Source organism: Bos mutus, chromosome 21, assembly GCF_027580195.1.
Source record: "Bos mutus isolate GX-2022 chromosome 21, NWIPB_WYAK_1.1, whole genome shotgun sequence".
NCBI lineage: Eukaryota > Metazoa > Chordata > Mammalia > Artiodactyla > Bovidae > Bos > Bos mutus.
This window is the reverse complement of record NC_091637.1, coordinates 57,466,099-57,479,059: the sequence shown is the minus strand read 5'-3', so window position 1 is coordinate 57,479,059 and position 12,961 is coordinate 57,466,099. Positions and strand designations below refer to the sequence as shown.

Genomic DNA, 12,961 nt, shown 5'->3' with positions numbered 1-12,961 from the left:
AAAGGTATTCAAATTAGTGACCTCAGCTTTCCCCTTAAGAAACTAGACCAAAAAGAGGAAATTATATCCAAAATGTAATCATAAAAAATCAGTCAAAAAGAAGGTCAAATAAGAGGGAATAAAGGACAAAGAACACACGGAAAATATAGAAAACAAATAACAAGATATTTTAAGCCAAATAATATCACAAAACACATTAAGTAAAAATGGTTTAAAAAAACCTAATTAAAAGAGATGTCAGATTGGATTTTTAAAAAGTGCAACACCCTATGCTGCCTATAAGAAACATACTTTAACTATAAAGACACAAATAGGTTAAAGGATAGAAAAAAATACACTGTCCTAACACTCATCAGAAGAAAATCAGACTGCCTCTACTATTACCAAAGATATTACTAAGATAAAGAAAACTATTTCATAAGTTCAATTCACTAAGATAAAATAATCCTAAACATTTACACACCTAATAATAGCTGTGTAATATGTGAAACAAAAACTGGTAGATTTGAAAAGATAAATTAGGGAGATATTTCAATACCCCTTTCTCAATAATTGATAGACTAAGCAGATAGAAAAAGAACAAAAGACATGAAAAAGAAATTGAACAGCATTCTCAAGAAGCTTGAACCAACTGACAAAGGAAAGTGTGTTCAACAACAGTAGAAGACATATTTTTTTCTAGTGAACACAAAGCACCTACTGAGATAGACAACATCCTGGGCCACAAAACAAGCCTCAAAGCGTTTAAAACGAGTCAGATTATACAAACTATGTTCCCTGATCACAATGTAATTAAACTAAAAAACTCCAGAACAGAAAATCTCTAGAAAAGCCTTACTCATTTAAAAACTAAATTATATACCTCTAAATAAGCAATGGATCCGAAAAGAAAGCAAAAGGGAAGATAAAAAGTATTTTGAACTGAACAAAAATGAGAACACAACTACCAAATTGTAGGATGTAGTTAAACCAGTGGTTAGATGGAAATTCATAGCAGTAATCTCTTGTTATAAAAGAATAAAAATCTCAAATCAGTGAATTCTACTACTGACTTAAGAGATAAGAAAAAGAAGAGCAAGTGAAATTTAAAGCTAATAGAAGAAAGAAAATGACAAAAACAGAAATCCATGAAACAAAAACTATAGAGAATATCAGTGAAAACTAACCAAGAGCTGATTACTGTTGTCACTGTTTTAAATCCAAAGCTCACTAAAATTAATAAACCTTTATTCAGACTAACTAGAAAAAAAAAATGAGATCACAAATCACCATTACCAGAAATGAAAGAGATGGCAAACAACAGATCCTACAAATATTAAAAGTATAATAAGAGAATATTCTGAGTAAGTTCATGCCAATAACATCAACTATTTTGATGAAATGGACAAATTCTTTGATAGGCACATACTGTCAAAGACCACTCACAAATAAGCAGATAACTTAAACAGCCCTATATTTGTTAAAGAAATTGAAGTTTAACACCCTGCTGCAAAGACAATTCCAAGCCCAGGCAGTTCCATTGATGAATATGACCAAATACTTAAGGGAAAAAAATAACACCAAATCTGTATAAACTTTTCCAGAAAATAGAAAAGGAATACTTTCCAATTTATGCTATAAGGCCATCATTACCCTGATGTCAAAATCAAAATATAGTTATTACAAGGAAAGAAAATTACAGTCCAGTATCCCTCATAAACCCTGATGCAAAAAATTATTTTAAAGAGTTAGCAAATAGAATTCAGTAATATATAACAGAACAATACATCAAGACCAAATGGTTTGTCCCAGGAATTGGTCCCAGGAATGTTGGTTTAACATTCAAAAACTCAATCCCTGAAACAGTCAAAAAAGAAAAATTTAATGACCATCTCAATAAACATAGAGAAAGCATTTGACAAAGCCTACATCTATTCCTGACAAAAGCTCTTAGCAGACTAGGAAGAGAAGAGATACTTGCTCAATCTGACAAAGGTATCTATGAAAAACTAACAGCTAACATTTATATTTAATGAATGCTTTCTTCCTAAGATTAGGAACAAGACAAGGTTTTCAATTATCATGGCTTCTATTCAACTTTTACTAAAGGATTTAGCCAGAGCAGAGGGAAAAGAAAAAGAAATTAAAACTATAAAAATCCAAAAGAATAAAAGAAAACTGCTTCTATTTGCACATGACAAAATTGTCTAAATAGAAAATCTGATGAAATCTGCAAGAAAACTAATAGATGAGTTTACCAGAACTAATAGATGAGTTTAATAGGTTGCAGGATATAAGGTATAAATCAGTTATATTTCTAAATAGTAACAATAAAATAAAAATTAAAATGCAAAAAACATTATTTATAAGACTATAAAATTATTACACACGTGTGTGTGTGTTTTAGTCGCTCAGTCATGTCTGGCTCTTTGTGACCCCATGGATTATAGCTCACCAGGCTCTTCTGTGCATGGGATTCTCCAGGCAAGAACACTGGAGTGGGTTGCCATTTCCTTCTCCAAGGGATCTTCCCGACCCAGGGATCAAACCCAGGTCTCCTGCATTGCAGGCAGATGCTTTACTATCTGAACTACTAGGGATAACACACTTAGGGATAAATTCAACAAAATACTCTAGGTCCATATATGTAAAATTATAAAATATTGCTGAGAAAAGTCAATGCAGACATAAATAGAATGATATACTGTGTTCATAGACTGGAAAACTCAATATTGCTAATATCTCAATTCTCCTTCAAGTGATCTATACATTCAATGCAACCCACATTCCCAGGAGGCTTTGTGTAATAATTGACAAGTTGATTTTAAAATGTATCTAGAAATGCAACAGACCTAGAATAGCCAAAACAACTTTGAAATAGATGTACCAATTTAGAGGACTAACACTACATGATTTCAAGGCACATTAGAAAGCTATAATAACCTAGACAGTGTAGTCAAAGAAGGACAAACAGATCAATAGAACTGAATTGAGTATCCAGAAATAGAACCATACATATAAATGGTCAGTTGATTTTTGACAAGAGTGCAAATGTAATCCAATGGATAGAATTTTTAACAATCTTGAAATAACTGGATATCTACACACATAAAAAGTACATCAATCCAAACCACACATATACAAAAGTTAACTCAAAATGGATCATAAATACAAACTTACACCTAGAAGAAAACATATATAATACCTAGAAGAAAACACAAACAAAACTCTGTCTTTGATTAGGCAAAGGTTTTCTTAAATACACCACCAAAAGCATAATTAATGAAAGAAAAATTTGATAAATGGTACTTCATCAAAATTAGGACCTTCTGCTCTTCAAAAGTCACTGTGAAGACAATGAAAAGACAAACACAGAAAAAAATCATTCCAAATGACATATCTGATAAAGGACTTGTATCCGAACAATACGAAGAAAAAAAAAACCAACTTAATTTTTTTAAAATGGGCAAATAATTTTAAAAGACATTTTACCATGCAGATGTATGGATAGCAAATAAGCACACAAAAAGATATCACGGATCATTTGCCAATAGGAAAATGCAATTTAAAACCATGATCAGACACCACTGCACAGTTCTTAGAATGACTAAAATTAAAGATGAACTACATTAAGTGTTGATGAAGATGTACAGGTACTGGATGCCTACTGCTGGTGTGAATGGAACAGGGTACAATCACTTTGGGAAAACAGTCTGCCAATCTCTTTAAAAGTTACACACATATCATACAGCCCAGCAATTCAGCTCCTCGGTATTTATCCAACACACACGAAAGCCTATGGCTACACAAAGACTTACGTACTGAGTAAGCCTTATTTTTAATAGCCTCAAACTTTTGGAAACAGCTCAGATGTCCATTAACTGATGAATGGATAAATGAAATGTGTTATATCCATATAATGGATACTACTCAGACATAAAATAAACAATCTACTGATACATGTAACATGGATTAATTGCAATATAATTATTCTGCATGAAAGAAGGAGAAAGAAGCTTAACTACTACATAAATCTATTTATATGAAATTCTAGAGTATGAAACTAAGCTATTATGACAGAAAGCAGATTAGAAGGTACCTGGGGATGAGGAGATGGGGGTCTAGGAAGTGGCGGAACAGAGACTAATAAATGTGTAAGAGAAAACTTCAGAGAGTGAGGACTACATTTATTACCTTGACTTGGTGACGGTTTCACGGGCATCATATATGTGATATAAAGATACCAAATTGTACATTTTAAATGTGTATACTGTTCAGTCTATAAATTATACTTTAATAAAGCTGTAAAAACTAAAATCAGGTATGATCACCCAAGTGTCAGTCATATAGTTTCTCTTATAATGTTGACGTTTGCTATGGACTGTTAAGCTAGATAAGCCGTATCTATTCCATTTGAACCAACCACCTTGCAGTTTTCTGGTAACAGTCAAGTTTTCCCTAAAAATGTGCTGCTCATGCATCTTGTTTGAAAAAGGAAGTTCAGGGAAGCAGAGTTAGGATCTTAGTTTCCTAGGGCTCTATAATAAATCACCACAAACTGGATGGCTTACAAGAACAGCAATTTTTAATCTCACTGTTCTGGAAACCAGAAGTCTAAAATCCAGGTGGTTGCTGGGTGATGCTCTAACCAGAGACCCTACAGGTGATTCTGTCCCATGTACCTTCCAGCTGCTGGTGGCCCCAGGCCCTCCTTGGCTTTGGCTACATCATCCCAAGTCATGGTCCCACTTTTCATCTCTTTTCTGTGTATCCGTCTTATAAGGATACACTGATTGCATTTAGGGACTCTAGGATTCACTTAGATAATCCAGTTAATTCACAGCTCTGTGTGAGCTAACTTGACAAGTGTCCTTAATTGAAGGGAGTCAACCAAAGAGCGAAAATAGGAAGTTAAAAGGTTCCAAGCCGATGCACTCCATGGTGGGGGGTGAGGGTGGTGGTGATGGTGCCTGAGATAATGGAATATAGAAATGGAAGGCCAAAAAGTGGTACAAGAAGAGGAAGGACAAAGAACCAATGAGATAGAGATGGAAAGGAGAAAGAAGGGAAATAGAAGAGAAAGCAAGCAAGAAACCACATTCTCCTTTGCTCTTTTATCTTTTTATCACACTAGGATGTTTCTGATGTTCCTGGATAAATAACAAATACTTGAATTACTTACATACACTGTACAATGATTTAGAATAGTAATATTAGAAACTAAATTAATTTATCTTTGAGAAAAGCATCAGCTAACAAGTCAAACAATGACAGACTATTTTCCTTGGTTTTCTGGATATCTTGCAAGATGAGGCTCCACCAAACAATTTATATGACTCCAGGGTCATTTCCAGATCAACATTTTTGGTAATATTTTAATTACTTGTGCGGCAAGCAATCATGGTGCAACATATCTAACCCAGCTACGGTTGGTCACAGTGGTGAAGAAAGAGCAAAAATTATACAACAACTATTTGGTGAAGGTTGTTATATGATTCCTCCAGCCTCAACTTTGAATGTGAAAATTAAATCAGTTTTATTTTCCTCTTCAGAAGGTACATTCAAGATAAATCCACATTTGTTTTTAGAAGCAAGTAAAGGTCTATAAAAATCATAAGAATTTCCTACCTTGACAAAAATTGTTGAATTGCATTCTTGCAATGCCTCCATTAAACTAATCACATGGAGACACACCATTTCTACCATCTGAAACAACAAATATGAAAATCAATTCCATTCCCAGTCTGCAGCCACAGAAAAACCCATGCCCTGTGCCCATGAGGACTTTCTGCGCAACAATCAGAGAGGATCACAAGGAATGGTATATATTCATCTCTAAAACTTCAGCCAGAAACTGGATTTTATAAGCTGCAGAGGTTTTGCAATTGTCATGCCTTGCTCATCTAACTCGGGCTGCCAACGGAATTCAGATATTGACCTCACTAATCTGTACCATGCTGCGATTCACACCAGAGGATAAATGGCCTCTGCTTCCTTCATTTCCAACTGCAGAACTCTGGGCATAGGTCCTTTTCTCCATCTTGATGCTTTCACCAGTTTCGCCACTTGGAGAGGTTGTTTAATTTATTGCACCATCTGTGTTTGAGGCTTTGTTCTCCACGGAACAAGGCAGCCATATTTACAACAGTTCAAAAACACAATAGAAATGATAATCCCTCATCAGAGAACCCTATGGCTAGATTTTAAACACTCCAGGGGAGATTTTACCAGACTGGCTTATATGGTTTAACCAAATTTTTGGACTTTAAAATTAATTCAAATTCATTTGTAACAAGATTTGTACAAGATTCACCTGTAACACATCCATTTCCAGCATGTGAATATTAAAAGAGATTTAGAGGAGAGGTATTAACAATACCAAGAAAAAACTAGTGACAATAGAAGGAAACCCTGAATCTCTAGTTTAAATTTAAGGTCTCAGTTTCATTGTCTGTAAAATAGCAGAATAGAAAACTTGACCTCCATGTGCTTCTTCAGTCCCAAACTCTGCCATCTAATAAACCTAATTATCTATGTGGTGGTCAGAACTGTTTGCACACCCTAAAGTTTTCACATAAATTTCCTTTCAGCTGAATTAAAACACCTCCCACCATACACAACTGCTTAATAATATCTGCTTCTCTAAAGAAAGTGCTTCACTGAAAGTAAAAGATATTCCCCTTTCCAATGATAACTAAAAGATAATGTTTCTGAGACTAATTATTCAATCAATCAAAAACTATTCCAGAATGCCTTTGTGGACAGTGAACTGTTGGGTTTCTGGGCACAGTGGGATCATCATTATGGTGTTCTTCCAGGCCCTCCGCCCTTCACAGATAAGAATTCTACTGATGAAGTGCCCATAACCAAGACTGGATGGTGCCTTCCCAGCTAAGAATCCTCCTCCAAAGCAGCAAACTGAACTAGAGGACTCCTTTGGAAATTCCTCCCATATACCCTCCAATTTTATCTCTACTGGACTAAGCCAAGCTTGTTCAATGACATGGGCCCATGCTAGCCATACCTCAGATCTTTTCCAACAAGGTAAACCATCTGCATGACAATGCAACTGGGTTTGAAGACTAAGGAGCCTAGGTCCTTGAAGGGCAACTCAAAAAGGTGAAACTCTTTTCAGATTTTTTGCCCTAAATGGAATTAACACATACAGTCAGTCTGCACCTAATTGACCACAGTTTCCCCAAACTGCCTTAGAATCCAAAAATAATATAAAACCCCTTCCTAACTCTCTGACTTTATAGAACAAGACACCTTGTAAAGGTAGAAGTTTCACACACATTTCCTTTGCCACTAGGCAGAGAAAACACTGTTTTAACTGAATTTACTTGTTTGCTTTGTTTTTCATCAAAATTTTTATGCATGTAGAATATCCTGTTTTTCACATAGAAATTCACCAATCCATTTACGTATTATTACAACTGAGGTCTTTAAAAAGCATGTACTGTGAGGACTAAGAGTGGCTTACACGTTTTGAGATTCTATCCAAGAGGGGAAACCCATCTGTGAACTCACCACTTTGTTATGGGCCATCAGCTGAAGGATGCTGGGGGTCACCCTACTCCAGAATTCTAGCGCTGTCAGGATCGCTGTGAAGCTGAATTCATTCTGACTTTGGACATTCGTAGCTACAGCACTTTGTTCACAATACACGGTCCAGAGCTGAGCAAAGATAAACGCGTGGAAAAGAGAGCACATGTGCAGCACGGAGGTCTGCAAAGGAAGCAAACAGGGAACCGTTACGTTCTAGCGGGCTGTGGCACTCCACGGAGCTCTCCCCGCGTGGCTTTGGCCTTCGAAGGGGCACAGCCAAAGTACATGCGATTTGAGCGATCCGAGGCTGGCGGAGCTGTCTCCAAGATACAAACTCATGATTCATCACCTTCAAATAGTCTGCTCTTCACTCAGTCAGTGGGAGGGCGCTTAGAGACCAGGCATCTTTTCAGAGAGAAGGCACCTTGGTTTGCAGAATAAATCTGCCCACCTCCTTGGTGGTGGTGGTGGTTTAGCCACTCAGTTGTGTCCAACCACCCCACGGCCCCACCAGGCTCCTGTGTCTTCTCCAGGCAAGAATATTGGACTGGGTTGCCATTTCCTTCTCCAGGGGATCTTTCTGAACCAGGGATCAAACTTGTATCTCCTGCATTGCAGGCAGATTCTTTACCACCGGGCCACCAGGGAAACCCCCACCCCCACCCTCTTGCCCTTTAATGAAAGTGACATTCCTCTCCCTAAACTAGATTAGCAAGAACAATCATTCCACCATTTTAGGATGTCTGCCCCTCTGTGAGATGGGGGTAATGGTACCCCCCTCAGAGTGCTGTAGCTTGGAGTAAATGAGGTGACATATAATGATGCACTATCCAGGGCTTAAGAATTATACTACGTAGAAATGACAGCAGTAGCAGCAGCAGTAGAGACAGGATTCCTAACTAGCAGTAAGTACTGATCGAGTGAGCAACTACAGTGTCCCAAACACTGTGCTAAAGATTCACAGTTTACCTTCATAATTCTCACACCATCTCATCTATTTTACAGCTGAAAACCTGGAGCTCAGACAGGTTAAGTAACTTTTCAGTGTCACAGAATTACAAAGTACCATCATTGGGAATCAAACACAGATTGGGTTGAAATATTAGGAACCGACTGCCTACTTCCTCTTGTAAACATCATTCAGGTAATTTGGATGGGTGCTCTATTTTATTGCAGAATAAAAAAAAAAAAAATCTATTGCTGGTGAAGCTTGCCCTAGCTAGCCTAAATCCCAGCTGTTCCCAAAACCACTATGAGCTCCTAGAACTGGCCTAGGCTCTGTGAGGGGACTTAGACTCCTCACAGCTGAGCAGTACTAATGTGTCTGGTTTGCTTGTACAGGCTCATGATTGATGCTAAGCCTTGGATTTACTTTATTCCCTTAAGCACACCACCCGTCTCTACAATTTATAAGTTCCTTCTGTGTAAGTGATTCCCATATATAATTTAGTGAGTTCCCAACTGGCCTTATTTTCATTTTGTATCTTCATATATCTCTAGAGATTTGAGTTGAAAAGACAGTGCATGAAAAATTAGAGAATAAATTTCCCTCCACTTCATATTTGTTTATAAAAACTGATCACGGAAGTTTTATTATATTTCGAGCCTTTTATTTCTCTTCATTATTTTGAGACAGCAATGCCTAGGAAGCTAACTCTTGCTTACCTCTATAATTTATCTTCATAAAAGTAAACCGAAAAACAACTTAGGGGGAAGAGAAGATAGTCTGGGAATTTAAACAACTTTAAATAAGGCATTAGCACAAAGTTGCCTTCCTAGCATCCACAGGAGGGCAAGTGATAAGGTGCATTTCCTTCTCAGAAGAAATGTAATTGGCCGATAAGGGTTTCCATTAGCAATCTTGATGCGTATGGCTTTAATCTTGCAGAAATCACTTACCTTTGATTGCTCTGGAAATCCAATCAGGATAACAATAAGATGGTCTGCAATATGGGAACCTGCATCCAGAGGTATGGGCAGGCAGGGAGAGGAGGCATTGGGACACACCGCATTATGGGTGAGGGCACCCAGAAGCAGCCAGGACAAGAGCCGGATGTGGGAGACACACTCGATGAATTCTTTCGGTCTATTAGGGAGGAAGGAAGTGTTAGAGATGTTTTGGGGCTTTCTGTTTCATTGGCTGCTCAACAAACACTGAAAGAGGGGTGTAAAAGTGTGGCCTTGCAGGCAATTACCTAAAATAAAACACCAAAGCAACGAAGTGCCAACGAAGTGATAGATCTTTTTTCTTCTTTCCCACTCTAAATCCTGGAGCTCAGCTTCTCGAGCAAAGAGCAGCCTTTGGTGACACAGGATTAAATATCATTCTGCCATAAATCTGGCTGCCTTTCTGATTAGTTTCTCTTTCTAAATTCTTTCCTTTCTTCTCGTTAGAGAGTTCTCGATATACCCACCAGAAGGGGAGGAATAGAAGAGGAGCTAAAACACACAGCCACCCATTTTCCTGTTCTCCCCCTCCTCCATCCCCCTCCCCCTCCCTCCATCCCACCTTCAAACCTTTCCTCTAGCCTGGAAGCTGCTCATGCAAGATGGCAGGCCAAGCCTGCTCTGAGTTCTCAAATGAACTAGTCCATGGGCACCTCTCTCTTCTCGGCCTCCCTTCGGCAGGGTCAGGTTCTCACACTTCCTTACACTCTATTTCATCTCTGCTGTAGATTCTGTTCCAGCTACAATCTAAGCTCATTGAAGGCAGAAGCAATGTAAGCACTAAAATAAATACCTATCAATGTACTTAACTAGTGGAAATCACGAGTTGAAGTGGTAGTTCTAAGCTCCAAGTTTTCAACACCCATCAAAAGGACTGAGGCTTTTGTATAGCACAAGTTTTATTGGCAGCATGTCAATGTGCTCAGTCGATAAGTGTGTCTGATTCTTTGCAACCCAATGGACTGTAGTCCTCCAGGCTCCCCTGTCTGTGGAATTTCCCAGGCAAGAATACTGGAGCAGGTTGCCATTTCTCTCTCTAGGCGATCTTCTCGATCCAGGGATCTAACCTGAGTCTCCTGTGTCTCCTACACTGGCAGGTAGATTCTTCACCACTGAGCCACCTGGGAAGCCCGTATGTCATGAAGTACTTGTGTTCAAAAAATGCTGTCGGGTCGTCAAATAAGTATGGAAATTGGTTTCAAAGCCTATCTTTCCAACCAATCATATTTATCCTCTAGATCTTCAGTGCATTCAACAGCTCTTACTGAGCCCCAGGAAGCTCAGGGGTGTTTCCGGCCTCGTTGCCAGAATAATAAGGGTCTTACCCTTGCTGCATTGCAGAAGGGGGATGATAGAGCCAAGGCAGATAGCGGATCACAGCTTTGTTGTCTCTGTGGTTGCCCCGGGAGATTTCCATGGCTGCAATCTGAGCCAGCCCCACTTTGAGATGTCCACCGAAGGTATCTTCATGCAGAGGCTGGGAACATGTCTTCATGTGGCTCTACAAAACCAAGTGGTGTTTTTGTGACTTTGGCAAAGTACTCGGGGACATTTCAGGACACTTTAAAAAAGATCAGATTGTTGTATCCACACCTTCTATCATCACTCCCAAGCTACAACTGATTTGAACTTCTTTAGGGGTTTCGTGACAAAGAGGGAAAAAATTCTTATCATGGCCTAAACAACCTGAGACAGTCTAGACACTACAGACCTCTGCACCTTATCCCTTCACCCTTGTGGTCCAGCTTCACTGGCTCTCCATGCTCCCCACCATCACTGGCCTTCCTTCACTCATGCTGTTTTCTCCACCTGAAATATTGTTTCTGCCTCTCTTTACCTAGTTAATCTATTCATTACTCAGATTTTAACTCTGATGTCACCTCCTCAAGGAAGCCTTCCTTGACCTCCTCTGTATGCGTGCGTGCTCAGTTGCTCAGTCATGTCTGACTCTTTTCGAGCCCATGGACTCTATAGCCTGCCAGGCTCCTCTGTCCATGGGATTTTCCAGGCAAGAATACTGGAGTGGATAGCCTTTTCCTTCTCCAGGGGATGTTCCCAACCCAGGGATTGAATTCGCGTCTCCTGCATCTCGTGTATTAGCAGGCGGATTCTTTACTACTGAGCCACTTGGGAAGCCTGACCTCCGCTATGAGCCTTTCTAACTTCCCTGGCTAGGTCATTTCACCCTATTAGAAGCTCTCATGCCACTGTCTACCCCTTTTTCATAGCAATTGTGAAAGTCACAATTTCACTTTAGTTTGTATGAAATTCTCATTAAAACTGGCCATCACTGTCAGACTATAAAGTAATGAGAGCAGCCGCTGTCGTCTGCTTTTGGTCATCATCACATCCTTAAATGTCTAGAATGATGTCAGGCATGTTACTCAAGACATATTGGTGAATTAATTCAGAAAAATTTCATTGCTCAGTGTGGCTTAGTGGAAAGAGCACTGAACTGGGAGATGAGACGTAAGTTCTAGACCCAGTTCTGTCCTAAACTCGCATGACTTTAGATAAGCCACTTGCCACTTGACTTTTCTGATCTGTTTCCCTAATATATAAATTCAGAGCGTTGGATTAGGTCAGAAGTCCCCAACCATTTGGTCATCATGGGTCCTTCTTAATATTTTTCTCTGTATTTTCAAGGTGACTATAAAACTGTTTAGATAATATTTCCTCTTCAGACATCAAAACTGTCTCAGTGTGAGCAGCCAGGTTTAGCAATCAGTAACCCATGCATGACCAAACATTAGGGACGCTTACTCAGAAATGACTGGATTTGGATATCGTGAGAAATGGTCAATTTAAATTTTTATTTCGGTCTCCACCTATCCCTACCCGCAAGAAACATTTGGATCATCTGAGCAGTCTGGAAACTGAGCTGGGTGCTGAAAGGACTGTAGTTTTAGCTGATAAACTTCTGGGGCAACCAGCTCCTATTTCTCAAAAAGCCACATTTAGTGCCAGACTGCAACCTGGCTGCTCACTGGCCCATGTTTGGATCTTCTTCTGCTCTTTTTCCTGGGTCTTCCTCAAATCTCTCAGAGTATCAGTCTTTTAGCTGCCTAGCTGATTCACAGCAAGGACGTTGACTGGCATCAGCAATTCATTCCACCATGCAAAGCAATCAATAACCTCAACAACCTCACTAGGATTTTGTCCCTATGCAAATTAAATGTTGCTTTGTCTTTAATTATTTTCTAGAAGGAGATAGCTTTGATACAGATAAAAACCATAAACAGCTTATGTTTGCATAATGTGTACACATTTCCTACAAACTAAAGTTTACAGAAGTCTCTTCACATGCATTGCTGCTGCTGAGTCACTTCAGTCGTGTCCGACTCTGGGCGACACCATAGACGGCAGCCCTCCAGGCTCCTTTGTCCCTGGGATTCTCCAGGCAAGAACACATGCATTATTTCACACCAAATCTTGTAGTGGTCAACAAAGCTAGGTTTATTTAGGTGGGTTCATTGGTCTTCTTTTG

At 39.0% G+C, this 12,961-nt stretch overlaps 1 protein-coding gene across 3 annotated transcripts in view; it reads right to left on the bottom strand.

Moving 5' to 3' along the window:
• Window positions 1-12,961, bottom strand: part of UNC79 (unc-79 homolog, NALCN channel complex subunit) — a 211,751-nt gene that overhangs the window by 8,506 nt on the left and 190,284 nt on the right. For all 3 annotated transcript variants that reach the window (XM_070358461.1, XM_070358463.1, XM_070358462.1), the window contains 4 exons: window positions 10,800-10,975; window positions 9,427-9,613; window positions 7,510-7,707; window positions 5,608-5,685 (listed from right to left, as the gene is read on the bottom strand). In XM_070358461.1, the coding sequence (XP_070214562.1) occupies window positions 5,608-5,685; window positions 7,510-7,707; window positions 9,427-9,613; window positions 10,800-10,975 (639 nt within the window). The remainder of the gene's footprint in view (window positions 1-5,607; window positions 5,686-7,509; window positions 7,708-9,426; window positions 9,614-10,799; window positions 10,976-12,961) is intronic.